We start from the raw sequence: 22,387 nt of genomic DNA on the forward strand, positions 1-22,387 counted from the left end.
AATTACTTAAATCTTGATTCCTATGTAAAAAGAGTGAAGAAGGTCGGGTTCTTGCGAATGCGTCGAATTGGCTGCCGTAACGAGGGGCTGTAGTTAAAAACCATACTGAAGACTATACCTGGCTCCTTTCATCCACTATCATATGACAAATCCCTTCGTAATACCCTTCTGCAAAGTCGGTCAATCTTGGGTCTTAATCCATACCTCCGTGCCCCTTATGGTATCTATAGCGCCACTTGCATCAATGATTGATGCGTCACAAGTACACAATTAAGGCCAGCACTTGATGCTGTTGACACGGTTCTCGAAGGCATCGTCGAGAAAGCAAATAAAGGCCTGCCTCTCCCCATACGTGGCAAATTCGGTAGCTGGGCCCGCGCAGTTATTTCTCCTGCGATTTAATTAGGATACTGAGTTGTATTTAAAAATCAAACGCCTGGAGGAACCTACTGATAAATCCTGCATTTCGCATCCTGCGACTTTGAGAAAGACGCCATCCTGTCCCCCCATTCAGTGTCAAGATTCCCTATTCTCTAGGTTAGTGACAAGAGAATAGACAGTCGACTTTTGCCTGTGGATTGAACACGGGTTTGGTGGATCTTACTACAACCGCCAGGGGTGAGTTGTAACTCCTTGGAAGGTCCTTGGCCAGAAACACCATCATAGATCGTAACGTCAATAATGGCCAGAACGGGAGTAGCAGCGAGAAGGCTCGCGACGAAAGCGAAATAGGTCTGCATCCTGGAAAATACTGGCTAAGTATGTAACCAGCGGTTGATATGTGTAACTTTTGCTGTGAAGGCGTACTTTCTGTGCCTGACTAGTTATTTTGAACAAAGACTCTTGGCTGGAATGTGGGAAATGAAGGGACTTTATATACCTCAGTTTTAGAGATCGTGATTAGGTATTGATATAGTTCTAGATTGAGGAGGAGGCTGCTCCCAGCTAACAGCTTTTCAGCTAATATCTTTTCAGCTTGCCACATACCGTCTTGCAGATATGAGTTAGTATCCTAATTATAACCCTATACAGTTCCTTTGTTCTATCTTTAATTCTTCGGATAGTTAGGTCCCGACTGCAGCGTAAGATATAACTTGATTTGCTACACTATAGTATGGTTTCAGCATCACTGCCTCGGCATTACAGTTTTAAAGAAATGCACTGAGTTAAGCATAATGCCTAGGCGTTTAACTATTTTTATCCCTGGCAGGAATATTTTAAGGAAGCTTATTATGTTTAGACAGTATATAGGTCTAAATTCAGCTTAAGTCTGTGAAAATCTAGAACTCGTACAATACACTACGCTCACACCATGCTATTTCCAGAGCTGACCGGTAGTATTTATTCTTTATATAGTGATCTAATTTGGTTTCGATCTTTGTGATGCTTTGCACCTAGCTATTTCACAGGCCCCGATAGACTTCTACACCACAATGCTGGTAAGCCCCGGATGACATGTAAATGCAGGATGTAGAACATCAGATGATTATGTTGGGTTACTCTAGGCCCGTGGCTCGCACACATCTCACGAGATATGCAGTGAAATGTTCCGCTATGGTTCCTACGGGCCTATACATTCCAACACTCAGGAGTAGGTAGTATGAATGCATGTGGGAGGATTTAATTGGCTACCCAAAACTCATGTCTCCTCAATACGCCCGTTGATATATTCGCCCGTTATGGCCCTACTAGTGCTGATCTCAGCTAAGATGGCGGCTTATGACCAGTTTACTATTTAGAAACTTAGCACAGCAGCCTCAACATCCAAGAATTCACTCTATGCCTATATACGAGCAGTTACAGTTATAAATAATTCAGTATGGCGAGGAAGGGGCTCCCGTGAAGACAGAAGGGTTGCATAAGCGTCTATGGAGACGTAAAAGCGAGAAGCAGTAAGGTTAAATTTAAAGTTATATTTATAAGCTTAATCAAGATGAGGGCCTGTGCGAAAGATTAAGTGCCTTAATACGTGTTGAGTATATTTATTGGAGTTTGCCTGGAAAACGAATACCTCAAGGTATGCGATACATTTCGGTTATCTCATAATAATCTCATACTGAGTCTACTGAAACTACCATCATTGGGCTTTAAGCCAGTCAGTCAAAGAAATGTCACTTGCTGATGGTGTGCTAGAAGTCGCTTGGAAGACTCTAAATTATATGCATACTTGAAAGTATTGTTATCTAACTAACTTGGTGAGATGAAACTTATGCAACTACTACAGTCTCGTCAGCCCCGAGATATCGGCCGTTCATCGCTTTGCACACTGTCGATAAAAATAACACAAGCGTTACGGTGTAGTCTCCGTAATAGCGCTATAAGGCTTCTAAAAATAGTGTCCTTCCTGTCTCTGCCATGCAGAAGATAAGAACTCTGACTATATCGCTTAGGTCCTGATTTGGCGGGCGATTAGCGTATAACTTGTATAAAATTCTACGTCCTGAACCTTCCATTTGTTATAACTGTGGGTGGCTGAAGAGGAAGATGGCGTTGCGCCGCGAGGCGGTGGTTGACGTAATGGTGGGTCGCGTTCTGTTTTTTATGTACCCTTATTTTAGCAGTTTTCATCCAGTAAGCACTAAACTACAGCTATCCATTCCAGCCACCCGCGGATGCGGATTTCTATCCTTAGCTCTACCATAACCTTCTTCTCGGAGATACCCGATCGAATGAAAAGTACTATCATCATGCGTTAATTATATCTTTTCTATCCAGGCTGTAATTCTCATATACCGCTTAACGTAATCAAGATATATTTCCTGCTCCGCCATTTAGCATACATCAATTAAGTCCCTCTAAGGATTAAATGGCATTAATAGACCATTAGCCAGTCGGCAATTAACATCAGAGACCTACAACCTGCCACTATATATTATTATAAAAGCATAACTTCCACAATACTAGGACAGCCTCATAAGCACCTTGTAGAGTAAGCCCACTTAACATTATTCTCGTATAAATTATTACTAGCTTCTCTTGTTTATAGTCACTAATGCTAGGGCTATTAGAGCCTGTGGTGCCTGCGCCAGTCAACAGGTTGATAGGTGATAAAGCGGGTTTAATTCTACAACGTTTAAAGAAATAAAACCCTACTAGATCTAAAGTACACATCTCACGCTTAATACAGGGTCACAAAGGAGATAAAGTCGAAGTAAGTCACTTTTAGGGGTAAGCTATACCTAGAGGCCATAAAACTAGAATTGCTGTAATAAGACGTATTATATATACCGCGGCTGTATCCATTATAAGAACATGTCCGCCCTCGTTTGACATGACCTCTATAGGTCCGGAAGTGGTTAGTAGAATAGGACTTATGCCAGTGCCAGTATTAGTCTTAGACTCCAGGTTAGGTATAGAAATATAGCTCCTAGACTTTCTGTCTCTACCAATTTTACTATCTCCACTAGAGGAGTCTAGTTTCTTAGGAACTAGGAGCAGACTCTATCTAGGTGACCTCCGCTAAGAAGGTTAGTCTCTACCTCGAGATAGCTAATCTCTCTGCTTTTACAAGCAAGAGACCACAGAATGTAAGAGCCACAGGGTTATTCCCAGATTTCTGGATTATTTTAATCTTTAGATAAGCTAAAACTGCAATCTTCTCACTCTTTACCTCTTCGAATTTACCACCAGTAGTCTCAAGTTCTTTATCATAGATAGATTTCTCGTCCATAATCATCTAAAGACAGGAGCGCGTACTTCCCCGTCGGAAGAAAGTCCTAACCTATAGATTAGGAGCACTAATAAAGTCAACTCTAATTAAAGCTATAAGGTTAACGAGTTCACCTGGCGCGATATTTAGCGGTTTCCTTATGTTAAGACTAAAAGATGCCCTGCCGTTAGGTGGGGCTAGTAGCAGACTAATAGAGAAGTTAGTTTATAGCAGATATAAAGTAGATATTAAGTAGACTTGCATTACTGCCTTACCGTCGATTTAGATAAACCTTGCGTATTTACTAAATTGAGCGTTGCTGAGATCTAATTCCAATGACTTGCCTGTAGGGCTAGAAGAAGGGCTAGTAACTGTCCTAAAATCCGTTATGCTAAGTTGCGTTTTGTCGGTTTTACCAGTGGGTATACTGACTGCCTTAGTTGGCACATAGAGGTTGTTAGGAGCCTAAGTGCGCCCTTTAGTGGTTTAAGTGAGTTTATTTGGTGACTATTTAAATAGGGTTAGGATAGGGTTAGTATTAACTATCTAAGCTATCTTTGCCCTAGTGTTTTTCTCTAATTAAGATATAGCTAATAAGGAGGAGTAGAGATTTTTCTAGAAGAAGATAATAAGAAAGTAAAAATATAAGTAAGAAAATAAGAAATAAAGGAGATAAGAAGAGAAATAATAAGAAATAAAAAAAAGAGAGATAAAGAGAGATAAAGAGAGAGATAAAAAGAGATAAATAGGGAAATAGGCTAAAATAAGAGATATATAGCCTAAAAAGGTAATAAAAAGAGATATATTATAGTAAGGTATTAGGGTTGGGTTTATTAATTACTACAGGTGAGATTAAGTCCCTACTATCGCATATGTAATCCAAGCCCCACTTTTACATATTATGTAATTTATTTAAACTCATAGGTAATATAGACCCTAGTCCCTATCACATATATAATTAAGTCCTACTCCTGTTAAATATTAGAATCCCCTCTTTACTTCTTGGTTCCTATTAATCAGAATTCTTACCCTCTTCTTCCCTACTTCTATTATCATTATCATTATTAATATTACTATCTTTGCTGTCTTTATTATAATGATATCTGTAGAGAGTAGACTATCAGCAAACTAATATTATCTTAGTATTAGTATCTCCTCCTATAATACTGCCTAATTCCTCTATAAAACCTCATAGAGGTATATAAACACCGAGTAGTTCTAGAATAGATGTTTTTTGCAAGCTATATAGATTACTATTTATAGCTATTTAAACCCTAGGGACTCTTAAGTCCCTAGAAAGATCTTATATATTATTACCAGGAAGAAGGGGCTTTAGGACAGGCTAGATAACATACTTATATAATGCCTTATAAATCTCTAAGAGGTTAAGGAGCTTATTTGCAATAATAAGTGCTATAGCATAGAACTTATCCTCTTTTTTAATATAATTAGTTAGATAAATCTTATTATAGTATATAAAAAGGCTCCTAGAGATAAAGATATAAATACTAGCGCTAAAGATATCTACTATTACTATTAGTAGTTACTAGGCATAAATCTTCTTAGCTAAGATGCCTTTAGGAAGACTAAGCTTCCTACTAAGATACTTAGCTATCCTCGTTAAAAGTGCTAACCCTATATTAGTATTTATTTTATTATTAGTAAGAAAGTCTTTAATATCTCTATTTAACCCTATTATAGCTAGGCTTAACTAATAATCCTATTTATAAATAAGTAATACTTTTATATTAATTAGTTAAATATTATTAATTATTACTATGTCGAGGCTGTTATACTAAATGGCCTAAGCCTAATATAAGGTAAAGCTAGATAGTATTACCAGGCCACCCTTGCAGATATTATCTACTACCCTGCCTGCATTCTAGTTAAGTTTGGCGATATAGCGTTATAGGTGGCGGCCATAAAGGTATATTAGTATATTAGTAAGCCGTTTCTAACCTTAGCTGCTAAATACCTTATATAGGATAGTAGTACCTATAATATAGATCTCTTGCAAGGATAATCTGCTACTAAAGTCTTTTTCTTATAGCCTTTAGGTAATAGCTAGGGTATTAAAAGCCTTATCTCCCTCCTCGGGGTAGTTCTTAAGTCTGCTTTTGGCTTATAAGGCCTCTACTAGAGTAGCTGGCTTATTATCCCTGCTGAGTGCCTGCTTTAGTGCTTATATATTAGCGCCTAGCTATATTATAATAGGTTTATTATCAGTCTAAGGGACCTATATAAGAATTAGATTAGCAGATAGCTATAAAAGGATATTACTATTTTTATTATCTTAATAATTATTTAATATATCTAGTAAAACTTAGGTAGATACCTATATACTTAGTATAAGAGGAAATAATAGCTTCTTTATATAACTTATATAATAGCTTTCTATCCCTAAATTGCCTTCCTTATTACTAGCCTAGATATAGTACTTAGCAAGCTAGTAAACTAAATGCTCTAGTATACCCTTCTTAATAAGGGATATATACTACTGGCTAATAAACTTCTTAAGCTTCTTCTTATATCTAGAGAGGGTCTTAGGCAGATTAATAAGATCCTAATTATTTAGCGCCTCGGATAATAGTAATATATATTGCATTAATAAGCTAGTAGTAACTACACTTAATATAGTATAAGAGGTAAAATCCAGAAGGAAGCTAGATAGCAGACTGCTATATATATCGGCATTAAGATCCTGCCCAGAGCTAAGTATCTTCTGCAAGAGAGGCTAACTTAACCTAGCCCCTAATACATTAGGGATATTAGTAATAAATAAGCCTATATCTAAGGATACTAGTAAACCCTTATTATATCTAGGAGCTGTAATATTACTACTATCTGCAGTATAGTATGTAGATAATCTAAGCCTCCTGGATTAAGGTCTAGATATACTAAAAGAGTTACCGGTATAGTTAGGCAAGTAAATATATTTAGTAGACTCTGCTATAATAGCAGAGGCTAGAATTATTATCCTTTTTCTGCCTATTAGTAATATATTACTAGCCTGCCTCTTAATAATTATAACTTCTTTCTATAGCCTCCTCCTTCCTCTGGTTATAAATAAGGGAGGAAAGAGGTTTAAAATAAAGTAATAAATATATTTATAATCTTCTAAGGCTATTAGGGTATATTATATTATAGACCCTGCTTAAATAATCTTAATTAGTCTTTCTATCTAGAATATCCCTATTATAATAGGGATATAAATCTATTATATACTAGAACTAACTCTCTATTATATATATAATAGTATATTAAATAATTTAATAAGTATAAAAGGAAATTACTTAAGTTATATCTAATTTAGTAATAAACTTTAATACTATAAATATATAGAAATTTAAGGGGATATCTAAGGCCTTTATTATTTATAAGTTTATTCTATTATTAACTACCCTAGACTTAGCCTATAATATCTTTATAATAAAGCCTAAGTAATATTCTAGCCTAGGTTAATAGCTATTATTATGCATTAAGTATTTATATTATTATCTCTATTATAGCTCTAAAGCGCCAGAAAGCCAAAGGCACATTAAGAATACAGTCTAAGCCCAAGGATTACAAGGGAAGAGGTATTTCTTCCTCCTGCTTATTTATATCTGGCATCTATATAACCTAACCTTAGGATACTATCCTATAATACCTGCAATTAAGTTCGCCTATACCTATAGCATCTAAAAGAAGAATGCCGCTAAGAGTAGCAAGCTTTAGTATATTATATTTAGATTTCTTCTTTGCTATTAGTAATAATAGGTTTACTAGTAGACTAAGTAATAGTAGTAATATAGGCCCTATTAAAACAGGCACTGCCTTCCCTAAGCTATTATTATTATTATTATTATTATTATTATCTCTAAGTTTAAATATATTATTATTAATTAATAAATCCTTAGGGAATGCCAGGTTATAATAAAGGAGATATTTAGATAAGCAGCCCTTATTTAGATCTCTAGTTAAATAATACTACGGCAGAAAAGAATATATACTAGGTATATATTTCTAAATAGGAACCTTAATATGCTAATACTTATATAAAATTAATTTAATATAGACTTAATAAATAATAATATAATAGATATAGCTGCCCTAGATAGTAATATATTATTAAATAACTAGTTACTATTATTTAGCCCTAATATGCAGATAAATCTAGCCAAGGAGGATAATAGGTTATAGCATATATGCTTAATACCTCTATATAATTATAAGCCTTACCTAGGTTAAATACTTACTTAATCTCTATATATTATACTTAGCCTGCTAACTATCTGCCTTAGATAATATAATAAATAAGGTAAATAATAACTAATATAAAAATATTATTACCTAAAGTAAGTATCCTCTAAATAAAGCATATAATAAAAAGTAAGCTAAGCCTGTTATTATAAAACTGCCTATATATTAGGAAATCTATAACTAGGTTAAAGAGGAAGACTTAAATAAAGAGGAGAAACTAGCTTAATATATTATTTATATCCTTACTGCCAGCCTGGTATTATGCCTAGCAGATTAATATAAGGACTAGGATGCCTTATACCTTATAACTTATTACTACTATCTACATCTGTATAAGATATAGGCTAGGTCTAGCGCTAAAGTTAGTAGGTTGTCCTTTGCTAAGTAAGAGGAATAGTTATAATAGTTTAGCTTAGACTAGATTATTTAACCCCTTAATGCTTTAATTATAAGTCTCTGCTACAATTAGCTGCTATTAGCTAGCCAGCTTAAGGCCTAATTTGCAGGCTAGTATAAGGATAAAAACTAATTAAATACTAAGATCTGCCTCTATTAAGATAATATATTATAGCAGAAGCTAGCACCTGCCATTTATAATATTAATAGCTTCCTATATATTATAAAAGACCTATATAGCCTAAGAGGACTACTAAATATATATATTATAGCCTAGCTAAGCCTCCTCCTCTTTAAGTTTATTTATATTTATATACCTATATAGGTAGGAAAGAAGATTAAGTAGGTCCTAATCTACTAGATCCTATATACTATACTTATATACTAAAGGCTATAAATAGTTTATATATTCTTCTTATAGCTTTATAATAAAAAGTATTAGAAGAAGGGCTTAATATCTCTATAAGAGAAATAAAACTAGCTATTCTTTAATAGCTTTATTAGGCTAAGTATTAAAAAGATTAGACTACACTTTATATATTACTTGCCTAGAAGCTATAACTCTGTCTAGGCAGTATTATATATTACTAGGGAGTTATTAAGCTTAGCTGCTATATATAGGGCGGCCTTTAAGGTCCTATATAGTAAAGAGAACCTCCCTAGGCTATAAAGTATTATATAGAAGGCACTTAATTATGCAAAGTATAATATAGCAGCTAACAGGCTTTAGCGCAGTAATAGCAAGAGCATATAAGAGATAAAAGATACTAGTAGGCTATAGCAGTTTAGTAATATTATTTTCCTTTATAGCTATAAGGATACTAAGCTATAGCATTAGTCTTCTGGTAGTAGTATTACAGGGGTGCTAAAAGACTTCTATACCTGGTATAGTATTATTAACCTTAAGCAGGAGCCAGCAGCTAGCAGTTATAATAGTAACCCTGCTTACGGTAATAATAGGATAGAACTAATACTATAGAGGTAAACCTAGCTTATTAATATAGTATCTAAGCTCTTATTAATAAGAAGTAGGTATATTATTCTAGCTTAGCAGTACTACTAAATAATACCTTATATTTTCTTTATAGGCAGTTAAGGGAGGCTTTACTTAGGAGGATAGTACTATAGGTAGCCTTATAGGTAGAGGATAAGGCTAATAGTAGCTAGGATAATAAGACTAGTAGTAGCTAAGGAGATAAAAAAGGGGAGGGTAAAAGTAGATATAATAGAGATAATAAGTAAGATTTATGCAGAAGGGGGAGTAAGGAGGAGTAGGCTATAGGAGAAGGTTAAAAGCCTCCTTGGATCCTATGTACTACTATTACTAAGTACCTAGTATATATACTATAAGACTCTATCTATATTACCTCTAAGCCTAAGAGAACTAGCCTTATCTTTAGGCATAGTATCTTATATATATAATCCTATATTATAGAAGAGGGGAACTTTAATATAGCTGCTATCTAGGCCTTCTTATATCCTAATATCTTTAACCTTATATATAGTAATAAGGCCTAGGTAATAGTAGCCTAAAAAGGTAATATTAAGGCTAGCTGCTAGGATGTAAAATAAGTATTATTATAATTAATTTAGTATATAGCTAGTAACCTTAAGGACTTATTACAGGGGTATAGCTAGCAGATTAAGCTGCATATTATAATAATACTTACGGCTTAATTACAGCCAGCAGAGGAGGCTTAGTAGTAACTAATTAAGCAGGCAAACTAGCTATTTAATAAGCCAGGCGCTATTACTATAGCACTAGACTAGGATGCCTTCTATGTGCTCTTGGCTAGGGACTTAAATGCATTTATGCAGCAGAACATTAATAAGTATCTACAGCTTATAGACTATATTATATTATATTAGGCGCAAGACCTATCTATGCTATAGTTAGTAGCATTACTCTATATTATTATAATACTTACTCTCTGGCATTTTATTAACTATTAGCTATATATACTAGCCAGGATATTATCTATGCCTCTTATATCTACTGCCAGGGGTAAGATTAATCTTAATATAGCCTGCTCTAGAGAGTAATAGGGGTTTGCCTTTTTCTTAAAAGATATAGTAGACTAGCATAAACTCTGGCTTTATAACTAAGCCATAAACCTACTATAGGTACTATAGCTTATTATTAAGGCATACTGGCTAGAAGAAGCATTATTATAGTAATTTAGATACCTTATTAATTAGGTAATCAGCCTTATTATCAGCAAGGAGATCTGCATATAGAAGCAGGCCGAGGATATACTTAGAATCCTCTTATAGCTCCTAATTTGCAGCTATAAGGAAGCAGTATACCTAGCTCTATTTCCGGCAAAGGGCAGAAGGAAAAGAGTGCTAGATATAGATATATTTAAGTTTACCCTGGCTAGTATATATACTAAGTTAAGAGCTATATAGGGCAGAGACTATAATCCTCTAGGGAACTACTACTTCTTTATTAAGTATATTTTAACCTATTTTGCCTAGGCATAGACCCTTACTAATAGTAATATTAGCCGTAGATATCTTAAAAGCCAGTATTTCTATATAGAGGCTAAGAGGGCCATTAAGGCATTTAAGCAGCTTAGCCATAATCTATTTATTATAATATAATAGTTCCTCTGCATATTATATTACTACTTCTGCTAGCAGGTCCTTTATTTCCCTAACCCTAATAAGATTAATAGCATTATATCTATAACTGCTAAGAATAGCAGCTATATAGTTTTCTGCATATATATTATTAAGCCAGGTATAACTATTCCTAATAATACTAAGTTAATAGATATTATTATAGCTATTATATTAAACCAGGATTTAAATACCTATTTATAATAAAGTATACACCTATCTTATATTATCTATTTTATTAAGTAGATCTATAGATATCTATATTTACCTCTATCTAGAGATAACCTATAAGAGTAGTAGGTATTAAATAAAAGCTAGGATTATTTATATAAAGGTTAAAAAATAGGATAGCAGATATTATATTATATATTACTATTAGCTTTATTTAACTAAATATAAAACTTAGATTATATATTAGAGTTATATATTTAGTTTTATATCTAGCTTATTATATTAAGGATTTTACTAGTTAGTTAAATAAAGATATAAATAAGGAAATTATAAATGCCCTAGTAAAATTTTAGTCCTAGCTTAAGATTATAGTTAAAATCCTATAATAAATCCATAAGTAATTAAGGTTAATTATAAGCTAAATTATAGCCTATAAATAATATATAGGTTATAAAGGCAGCTAAGCTCTGATATTATATAATATATAGCTATAAAATTACCTATAGTAGCTAGGAGCTCTTTATATTCTTTTTATAGTAAATAATAGCTATCTTAGGCTTTAACTAGCTATATAAGAATCCCTTTCTTAACTAAAATATATAAATAAAACTTAGAAATAGCAGCTATTAATCTCTATACTATAGTACTCTAGTGGTCTATGCAGCCGGATTTACTACCCTAAAATAATAAGGTTTAATATAGTATAACACTACTCTTAGAAACTTAGCATATAGGCTATAAAATATAACTCTAGGAAATAAACTTCCTCTGCCTAGGTAAGGAAGAGGATAAAAAGGTCTAGGCAAAGATTAAGAGGAACTAAATTAAATACCTATTAGTAATAAGTCCTATGCCAGAAGTAGTACTGGCGCTAAACTGCAAGGTTATGCAGTTTATAGGCAGTAATAAGGATAATAACAGGGTAGAGAATATAAGGAGGCAAAGGCATTAGTTTACTAATAATTGCCAGAGGCAAATAACTATTTAGTTAGCCTTCTAAAATAACCTAGATAAGATAGAGGCTATAATAAAGTAATAGCTGCAGGCAGTGCAGGCTATATTAAATAGTATAGATAAAGGAAATAAGGGGATAGAAATTAAGGCGTATTTAAAAGCCTTATAGCTATCTATAATCTTAGTAAATAATGGCAATACTAGTTAATCTAGATAAGCCTAGTAGGGTTTATTACTTACTTACATAGTAAGGGCATACTAGGGGAGATAGGCTTATAATTAACAGAGAGCCAAATTAATAATATCCTAGATATTAAGCAAGAGATTTAGCAGATAAATATAAGGGCAATTATATAGAGGCAGGAATAAAAAGGGTTTAAGTATATCTAGGCACCTATTTAGCAGCTACTTATAAAGGCATTAAGTAAGGCTAAATTAATACTGCAAAATAACCTGCTTATATAATAGATTATAATCCTTACCTAATTAGTAATCTTAGGCAATAATAATAAAGACTTTATTAGCCGAGGGCAGTTCTATAAGAACCTAATACTAATAGATATTAACCTCAGGGAGTAACTAGAGGCAATAGTATATTATAGTAAGGTTCTTATACTTAATAGTGCCTTATTAATATAATTAGAGAAGTCAGAGAGGTTAGAGTAGGTAATAGAGGTATAAAGCAGGCTAAATATAGTAAGTATTAAATAGATTAATAATAAGGGGGGCTTTAGGCCAGCTAGGCCATCTAGTAATAATAGGCTAGTATATTTAATAGCAGTATAGTAGTCTATAGTAATATATATAGCTAAATAGACAGAGAGGCATCTTAGGGGTAAGTAGAAGATAGTAATATATAAGTTATAAATATTAGCTAATATAATAATATAGTAAGATTAAGATTTATAAAAAAAGTATAATTAGGTAAAAAGAGAGTTACTTTAAATACTTATTAAATTCTAGATATAATTATTATCTAAATTTATTTATACCCTTAGTTACTAAATAGTATTAAAGGTTTATTTATATATAATATAATATCTAGTATTAGTTAAGATATACCTAGTAGAAATACCTAAACTTAACTCTTATTTAATAATATATAGTTCTTATAGAATATTTTTATAATAGCTTTCTATATTTCTAGGATATTAGTTAAAGTAATAATATATACCTCCTAGGCTATATCTAAGAAATAACTAGATTTCTATTGCTATTAAGCTACTCCCTTAAACTTCTTAATATATAACTCTCTAAGGCAAGGAATATTATATATATATATAAGTATAAAGACTTTAGTATAAAGAATTAATAGCTAGGCCTTAAGAGTAATTACTTTATTTATAATAGGTAAATAATTATTATCTTCTTAGAGTATATCCTGGTTAGGGGCATTACTTAAGATAGTAGTTATAACTTTATAATCCTAGAGATATAAAAACTATATTAAATATTTTACTGCCTTAGGATTGGCATCTCTAAAGTTAAATAAAGCTTTAGCAGTGCAGTAATTAGACCTATTCCCTTATAGTTTAGCTTAATTAAGCTTAGCAGTATTAAACTTATATAATTAATTTATAACAAGGGATATAAAGTAAATAATTAAGTAATATACTTTATATTATTTAGTATTTAATATAAGATCTAGGTCAGAGTATTTCCTTATATAAAAGAGACTATATAGATATTAGTATAATATATTTAAAAAGTATACTAACTAAGTAAATTTACTTTTTTATTTATACCTTATATTCTTCTATAATATAATAGTCTTAATTAGGTAATAAAGGTCTAAGGACTCTTTAAGGCTCTTATTATACTATAGGCTATAAAGCTGGCTTTAAAAATATAATCTAGGCAGTAGAATATAAGCTAAAGATACCTTACTAAAGTAAATACTATAAGATCTAAATAAGCTTATCCCGAGGGAAGTTTAAGACGGTAAGATTATGCCTTTATATTACTGCTCTTATTACTTTCTGCTTATATAAAGCCAAGTTCTTAGGTATAAAGAAAATTTACTTATATTAGGAAGAATAGTAAATAGTATTATAATTAGCCTTAGAATATTATATATATAATAGGCAGGGTTTATAATAGTAATACTGCCTAGGCCTCTATCTCTTAGTTAATATGACTTAGCTTAGTAAGTTAATAATATTTGGTAAGAGATCTTATTAGCCTAGAGTAGGCTATTTAAAGCTAATTAGTTAGATATAAAAGTTATATTAGCCTGCAGAGCCTGATTTAAGACTTAAGCGCTTAGGTATTTATACAATATATAGCACGGCTAAAACCTTATATTACTAAATAAAACCTCTTAAAAATTTATATCTATATGCAGCTATATCTTCCGCCTTAACTAAATCTTAGCTACTTTGCCTGCTTATTTAACATATAGATATTCTATTTATTTCCTTTCTTATTATTATCTTTAATTAGCCTAGGCGATATAGTTATTATAGCCCCTTATTATATAGAAGACTATAAGTAGGTAGAGAATTAAAAGTTTAAGCCTTACTTATACTATAGAGATAATATAAAGCTAGACTTAGTTTAGGTTCCTAGCCTTAATAAGGACTAGGTTTACTTAGTATATAAGAATAACTACCCTTATAGCAGCTATAATTATATAATACTATATATTAACTATATATTTATTATAGTTAATAGTACCTGCAGAGGTAATAATATACCTAATATAAAAGCTGCTATTAGAGTTTTTATTAGTAAAATATCTTTATTTAATTAAAGCCTCTTACTATGCCAGGTACCTATAATAAACTAAATTATAAAACTAAATACTAGTATTATTATACTTAAATAGGCATTAGAAATACTATACATAAAAGCGCTAAGTAAGGAACTACTTTATATAGTTATTATTAAGGCAGACTTAAAGTACCTTATTAAGGGTATAACTAAGTGGGTGTTTAAATAGGAAACTAATAGGTATATAAATGCAAAAGGAGGTATAATTAAGAACTCTAATCTATTTAAGAGGCTATAAAGGCTTACTAAAGATTTAAATATATCTAATATTAAAGTTCTATTCTAGTATATACCTTAGGAGATAAATAAAAAAGCTAATAAGTTAGCTAACTAAGTATTTAATAGCTACTAATAAAGAGCTTATAAGTTAATTACTTTTATTATATTAAGTAAAGAGTTACTTTAGTTATCTAGTAGATAGTTATATAGGATACTAATATTAGTAGAGACTTCTAGATATTACTTTAGTTTAAAATAAGTAAGCTTATTACTTCTTTATTAATAAAATGCTATACTAAGCCTATAAAATAAGATAAGAGATATTAAAACAAGAGGGCAATATAAATACAGGCCAAGGCTTAACTAAGTTATATTTAGTATTATTTTTTTAATTATTATTTATATAATATTTACTACTAATATTACTAATATAGACTTTAATATATTACTTTATAAAGGTAATATAGGAATTAAATATATTAATATATACTAAAATAAGTAACTTTATTAGTTTTTAATCCTAGGAGAGACTTTACTAAGTCTCTTATATTAATATATCTTTAACCTAGGTAAGCTCTTAAGAATAAATTTCTTAATTATAAAAAGGTAGACTTAGTAATAGATAGTAGGGATAGCACTTTTTGCTATAATATATATAATAGATATATCTTAGAAGCTTATATTACTTTAATTTATATAGTATCTAAAAATTATTTATTTTTACTTATCTTATAGGGGATAGGCTTAGCTAAGTAGATTTAATTAGTTATAATATAAAATATATAATACTATTATTATTTATTACTAGTAGCTAAGTTTATTCTTCTCTTACTATTCTTCTTTACTACTCTTTTAACTATACCTATATCTGCTATAATACTATTAGTATATAATAATAATACTATTTAGTATACTAACTACTAATAAGTATTAATATACTAAGGCAAAGGGGAACTATAAGATTAAAGGCAATCTTAGTATAATAGTAATTTATCCTAACTACTATCTTAAGGAGGTAACTTTCCGGGAGCCTAATAATGCCAAATAAGCAGACTTTATTAGTAAAAGGGATATCTATATTACTTTTAGAGGCTTGGCTTTATTAATAAGAATTACAGAGAAATATCTAAGTAATTAGTTAATTAAAAAGGCTATAAGAAAGTAAAAAAAAAGCTAAGAGGCAACTAAAGGCCTAATTTATAATTATAGCATTTTAAGTATAATAGCCACTATTAAGATCTTACTAAATAATTATATATTTATAAGTACTAATATAATAAGATACTAATTTCCTAACTTATTTCTAGAAGAGTAGGTATATAGGCTTTAAGAATAATAGTAAATAATAACTAAATACCTATCTTTAAAGAAGAGCTAAGCACTTAATAGTAAATATAACCTATTAAAAGAGATAGCTAATAGGTTTAAAGATAAGTATATCTTTCTTAGCATAAATAAATATATAATATATTAATATATTATATTTCTTATAGGAAGTAAATTATAAAATAGTTAATATAGCTAAACTCTCTAAGATTACTAACTTCTTACTTCTCTTCCTATTAGGCTATAGCAGAGACTTATATTATAGCTCTAGCTAATACTAAAGTATATATACTTTACATTTAAATAGCAAATAATATAAAAAGATCTAAATAACTAAGATTAGACCTACGCTAAGGTAATTCCTTTATAAAGGTAAATAGACTTATTTAAGTAAAATAAGGCACTTAAAACTAAGAATAATATTAAAAAACTCTTAACCTTACTTAGCATAGTAGTAAAAATTTAAGATATTACTATCTAATAACTTAGTATTAACTTAGTTAGAGTTAATAAGTTATTATTAAGCGCAGAAGAGTTTATTAAGCTTCTCGGCTTTCTAATATATTAAAGCACTATTACGCCGCTCTAGCAGTAAATTAAGAGAGGGATTCTTATAGTAAACTAAAGCGCTATCTCTATCTAATAAGAAACCAATAGGAGGTTTACAGAGATTAAGGCTAAGAGAGAAAAGTTAAAGCATTAAGAGGAGGAGATTATATAGTATTAAAACAAGAACCTAAGTAATATCTAAGATTTACTAAAGCGCAATATATTTATAGCAATAGCATAGGCCAAGGATATTATGCTAGATATTTAATAGGCAGTTTAAAATATATAGTAGTAGCTCTTAATAGGAATAATACTAGAGGTTATTATACTTATATTTATTACTATATTAGTCTAAGAGCAGGATACTAATATTAATATAAGGCTTCTAGGTATTACTTTAGGTTAAGAATATAGGTATTTTATAATATATAAATAATATAGAAATTAAATATATTATATTATCTAAATAAATAAGTCTATTACTTCTTAATCTAATAAAAGCCTCTGCTAAATCTAAGAAGTAAGCTAGAGTTAAGGGGAATAATTAGGCTATAGAGGTATAAGTTAAGGCTTAGCTAAGATTTATCTAATATAAGTCTCTTAATATAGTCTTTATATAAGAGGTATTACTATTTATATAAGAACTCTACTATAGAGTTATATATCTCTTAGGTATTATTTAGCGCGGCTAAATTATATACTTCTTATATAGCCTTAGTAAAATAATAAGTCTTTTATACTACTAGGCTACTACCTTAAACTTAGCTACTAATAATAATTTAAGTTTATATATCTTATACTTATATATAAGGGCAAATACTTTTATATAAATAATCAGATTAGAACTAAGGTTAATCTTAGTATTTTCCAGGGAGGTATTAGTATTATCCTTATATATTAATTTATTTCCAGGCCTTTTGCCGTTATTACTTACTAGAAACTTATAATCCTAATAGTAGAAGTATTAAATAATATATTCTATGCACTAAGGATTATCTCTATTATTAAAGGTATATTTATAGATAAAGGCAAGAGGCTACTAGTAATAATACCTAGGTGCAGTTAAGATATAAATAGGTATAATTTTATCTTTTATAATAGGGGAATAAAAATAAATAATATATCTATAAGTATTATATAATTTCCTATTTAAGAATATCTAAAGATTAAAGTAAATACTAATATCTAGAAGCCTATATATATTATTAATATAATTAATTAACTATTATATAAGGTTTATAAGTAACCTACTTACTATGCTATTTTTAATACTTCTATAAGTTAAAACTATAAACTTCTATTATTATAAAGTATACTTAGCTGCTATAATAGTATGGCAGTTTGTTTTAATGGCTATATTTAATTAAGATCTATATTAGGCATAAGGGGTTAACTTAGAGCTTAGGCATTAAGGCAGCCTTATAGGGTATATATAGATAGATATCTCTTAACCCCTGTATTATTAATATAGCTAACATAGAAGTTATTATCTATTTAACTACCTTTCTTATAGGTTTTATTATCTATTTTTAGTCCTAGTTTATAAACTATATGCACTTTGGCTTTATTATCTTTTTTAGAGAATAGCTAATCCTAGTGAACTTTTATTATAACTATATTATTATATAATAAGCCTATCCTTTTCTGTAAATATACTATAAGATAGGTAAATATTAGTAGTATCTAGGTTAACCTAATATGCTAGTAGTGCTATAAATTCATACCTAATAATAAAGCTATTTATATAGTATTAAAAGACTATATTAAGTAGCTATAGTTTTTAGGAATTAAGAGAAATAAGACTTATTCTAAGAAGAAAAAAATAAATAAATATAATAGCAAAGACATAGTAGATACTCTTTAGTATCTTTATAATCTAGAAGATATTAAAAGGCTATATAAAAGATATAGTTTTTAAGTAATATATTCTTCAGCTAGAGTTTTAATAGATATTACTCTATTATAAAAACATTATTTATTATCTGCTAGATATAAAGATTCCTTACCTGCTGCAGAGCCTAATAGTAATATACCTAAGGAGGCTATTAATAAGGAGGTCGCTTAGGAGCTGCAACCAGAGCCATAACTAGAGTTATTAGCAGAAAAGGCACTACTAAATAATAATTATTTTTATAAGCCTGCTATTACAGGAGATAATAACCTAGTAATAAAAGATTTAAAACCTAAAGTAATAAAGGGGGATTATATTAATATATAGGGCATAAAGGAGAGGCCTTATAATAATTATAGAGAAGATTTAGCTAGTAATAAGCTAGCAGACCCTAGGTACTATTAAGAGACGATTGAACAGTAATCGTCTAATAAATTGTGTTATCTCGCTTAGATTTTGGACTTGAATCGGTTGGGCTTGGGCCGAGTTGCTGATTGGCTTAAAATAACCCCAACCCCACACTTGGGGTTAGCTAGTACGAGCTTGGGGTTAGCATAATGCAGAGGAAAGGGGACTATAATTGATAGAGAAAAACAACAAGACTGCTTCTCTCTTTACTTTCTCTTTACTTTCTATAATCAAGATTAAAGAGGCGATATCAAACAACAATGGAGGACATCGTACAGCTCAATCAGGATTATCAAATACTCATCTGCCGGCTATGTCAAGCAGCCGTTCGGCCCGGCAGCAGCATTGAGTCACATTTTCGACGGCAGCATCAGCTCAAGGGACAAGTGCTCAAGGATATCATAGACTACTATGGTGAACTAAAACTAGCTGACCCGAAGCGTATTGCAGTACCAGAAGATAACGGCCCAGCAATCGAAGAGCTCGTTATTTCAGGTGGGTATAGCTGTTGTATATGCCGATATCTTACTATTGCATACGATAATATTGTCCGTCATTGGAGAGAGGCAGGGCATAATACAGCAGAGGAACCGTGGACTAAGGTGCGGCTACAGACGTGGATGGGAGGAAGGCATGCGCGCTACTGGATCGTTCGAGATGATAGCGATAGGAATGGCCCGTTAGAAGTGGCTAACAAAGCTGATGCTGGAAATCAGAGTGCTATAGACAAGGTCATTGCTGCAAGTCTGGCTCGACTAAAGGAAGAAGACGCCGTACGACTACGGAAGGGTGACTTGGAGGAAGATATCGACCGTGATTCGCCGTGGGTCAAGAGGCTAGGCTGGGTACGACACTTTGGCTCCCGGGACTTGATCAGTATTCACGATGCAGCCCAGTGGCTACGGGCGAGGGCAGCAACAGGCAGGTGGGCTCAGAATCAGGAAGATGAGGAAGCAGCTCGTGAGCGACTATTGCTCAGCCGGCTCGGACAGAGCTTTGATCGTGAGGTGGACCGTTGCTGCTGGCGGCTCGATAGCGTGCCGACCGAGACGTTGCAGTGGCTCGGCAGCATCACATCAATGACCCCAAGCGGCGTGCCGTTTGGCCGTAAAGGCAAGGAAGAATCGATGAGCCAGTATAAGTCTGTCGGTCACCGTTACTTAAGCTTCTGCTGGAAGGCATACCGTATCGGGCGGAAGGAAGCGTTTAAATGCTGGGCCGTTCGCTTTACGGATGAGCAGTGGAGCTTATTGCATGATGTCGCTGAAGAGCTCGAGAGTGATAGGGTTCCAAGCAGTCATGACAGCGGATTCTTCAGCGGCAGAGAGAGACAAGCTAAAGATAAAGACGAAGACGAAGACGGGGACGGAGACGGAGACGGAGACGGAGACGGAGACGGAGACGGAGACGGAGACGGAGACGGAGACGGAGACGGAGACGGAGACGGAGACGGAGACGGAGACGAATATCAAGACGATGATGATAGTGACGAAGGCGAGCAAGGGGATGAAGGTATGACTAGCCCGCTGCAGGATGCACTAGACCGAGCCGTCTTCCGGTTTATCGTGGCTTCGATCAAAACTCACGTTGGCGGAAACACATATACGAATTCGCTACTGTGCTTCTGTGCGGCACTTGGTATCAAACCACGCCCGATGGGCTATATAGAGCCGCATTTATATACTGGTCTGCTAGCTGCTATAGTATGGTGGGCCCGGCTGTTCTTTTTGGAGGCTGCATTTGAGAATCAGCCGCTAGATCGGGACGAGGTCGGGGTCGAGGCCGTACTTGCATTTCAAGAGCAGCATACATCGTGGATGTGTATGGGCACTCACACTGTCATGAGCACGATCATCGGATGGATGGCATACGGGAAAGGGTATCGGCAGAAGATGGGGGGGCAGCCGTCGATACGATGGTCCGAGGACGGAGAGGGCTTATTTCACATGGGCGAGCATATCAGCGTCGAGGATTTCACCCGCACACTGCGCGATGAGGTGACCGAGGCAGAGAAGCTACTGGATAAGCTGTTCGGGGGGGTGTGGCAGTCGGTCAGTAAGAAGATCGATATGGGGCGGATCATCGATAATATGGTACGGCTCGGGGCAGGTCAGTCATTCGCAAGCAACCCGAAGAACAACTGGCTCGAGCCCGGGCCGGCAAAGGTGATGCGGCTGATGGAAGCATCGATATGGGATGCTGCAAGGGTTCGATGGAAGCGACAGCGTGTTAAGAGGTGGCTTCGAGACTTGCGGCTGCTGCGAGAGACGCTGCTCGTGCTCGTACATACGTGGGGTGGGCTTCCGGGAAGGGGACCGGAAGTCACAACACTGCGGCACTGCGATTCGTGGCAGCTGATCCGGAATATATTCATATTAGATGGTCAGGTCATGATCGTGACCGATCGAGATAAGATGAAGGCAATCCGTGACAACGGCCGGAAGGTCGCACGGTTCGTCCCCGACCGGATCGGGCGGATGATTGTGGCATATATCGCATGGCTAATTCCGACTGAGAGGGTGCTACGGCGGGAATGTCAGCTTACCGAGCCGCGTGGAGAGCAGCTAGAGTATATGTGGAGGGATGGCAACTCGTCGGTATGGGAAACCGACCGGCTTAGCAGGAAGCTTGCTCGCGTTATGCAGGCCGGGACGGGGGTCAGACTCGGGGTGGGACGATATCGAGCGATCGCGATCGAGATGGGACGGAAGATTCGAGGGCTTGTGATGAAGCAGCTAGAAGGTAAGATGGATGATGAAGATGAGGATGATAACGTCGAGATCGATCCGATCACAGGTGAGCCGGTTGACTGTGGAGGAAGCTGGAATATCGTGTGGGATTTGCAGTCGACGCACGGAACACGGATTGCGAGGCAGCACTATGCCGTACATATCGGCTTCCCGGGTAAGCTGCAACCGGAGATGATCGCGACATTCAAGGAGATCAGCAGGCTGTGGCATCAGTATTTGGAGGGAAGCGGTGCAGAGGGAGAGGGGGATAAAGAGAAGACGGCGGTGAAGCGTAAGCGGGATAGTCAAGTGACGGGGCAGCAGCAGCAGCAAAAGGCTGATAGTTCAAACCGAGCAACTAGCCGCAAGCGGAGAAAGACGAATAAGGAGGGAGAGGCGGCTCAGAAGAGGAAGAAGCTAGAGGACGAGATGGCGGATGGGCTGCGAAGGCTGCTTGGA

The 22,387-nt window shown here is 33.6% G+C and overlaps 4 protein-coding genes across 4 annotated transcripts; 1 reads left to right on the forward strand and 3 right to left on the reverse strand.

The window, feature by feature from the left end:
• Positions 1-270: 270 nt before the first annotated feature.
• On the reverse strand, positions 271-740 carry FOBCDRAFT_268354 (uncharacterized protein; the record flags this gene model as incomplete). The annotated part of the gene is made up of 3 exons (XM_054703094.1): positions 271-391; positions 451-526; positions 605-740. The coding sequence occupies 3 exons, from the start codon at positions 738-740 to the stop codon at positions 271-273; spliced, it is 333 nt and encodes a 110-aa protein (XP_054559069.1).
• A 2,735-nt stretch (positions 741-3,475) lies between these two features.
• FOBCDRAFT_236200 (uncharacterized protein) lies at positions 3,476-4,711 on the reverse strand (the record flags this gene model as incomplete). Its single annotated transcript, XM_059610059.1, has 4 exons — positions 3,476-3,676; positions 3,752-3,846; positions 3,955-4,114; positions 4,679-4,711. 4 exons carry the CDS (start codon positions 4,709-4,711, stop codon positions 3,476-3,478), a joined length of 489 nt encoding a protein of 162 aa, XP_059466666.1.
• Positions 4,712-7,307: 2,596 nt separating this feature from the next.
• Positions 7,308-7,565, forward strand: FOBCDRAFT_125500 (uncharacterized protein; the record flags this gene model as incomplete). The annotated part of the gene is made up of 1 exon (XM_059607797.1): positions 7,308-7,565. A coding segment is annotated over one exon (258 nt), but the record flags the coding sequence as incomplete, so codon positions are not given.
• A 10,077-nt stretch (positions 7,566-17,642) lies between these two features.
• On the reverse strand, positions 17,643-17,849 carry FOBCDRAFT_124998 (uncharacterized protein; the record flags this gene model as incomplete). Its single annotated transcript, XM_059607786.1, has 1 exon — positions 17,643-17,849. A coding segment is annotated over one exon (207 nt), but the record flags the coding sequence as incomplete, so codon positions are not given.
• Positions 17,850-22,387: the final 4,538 nt, after the last annotated feature.

The sequence above is a fragment of the Fusarium oxysporum genome, chromosome I, assembly GCF_013085055.1.
Source record: "Fusarium oxysporum Fo47 chromosome I, complete sequence".
Taxonomy (NCBI): domain Eukaryota; kingdom Fungi; phylum Ascomycota; class Sordariomycetes; order Hypocreales; family Nectriaceae; genus Fusarium; species Fusarium oxysporum.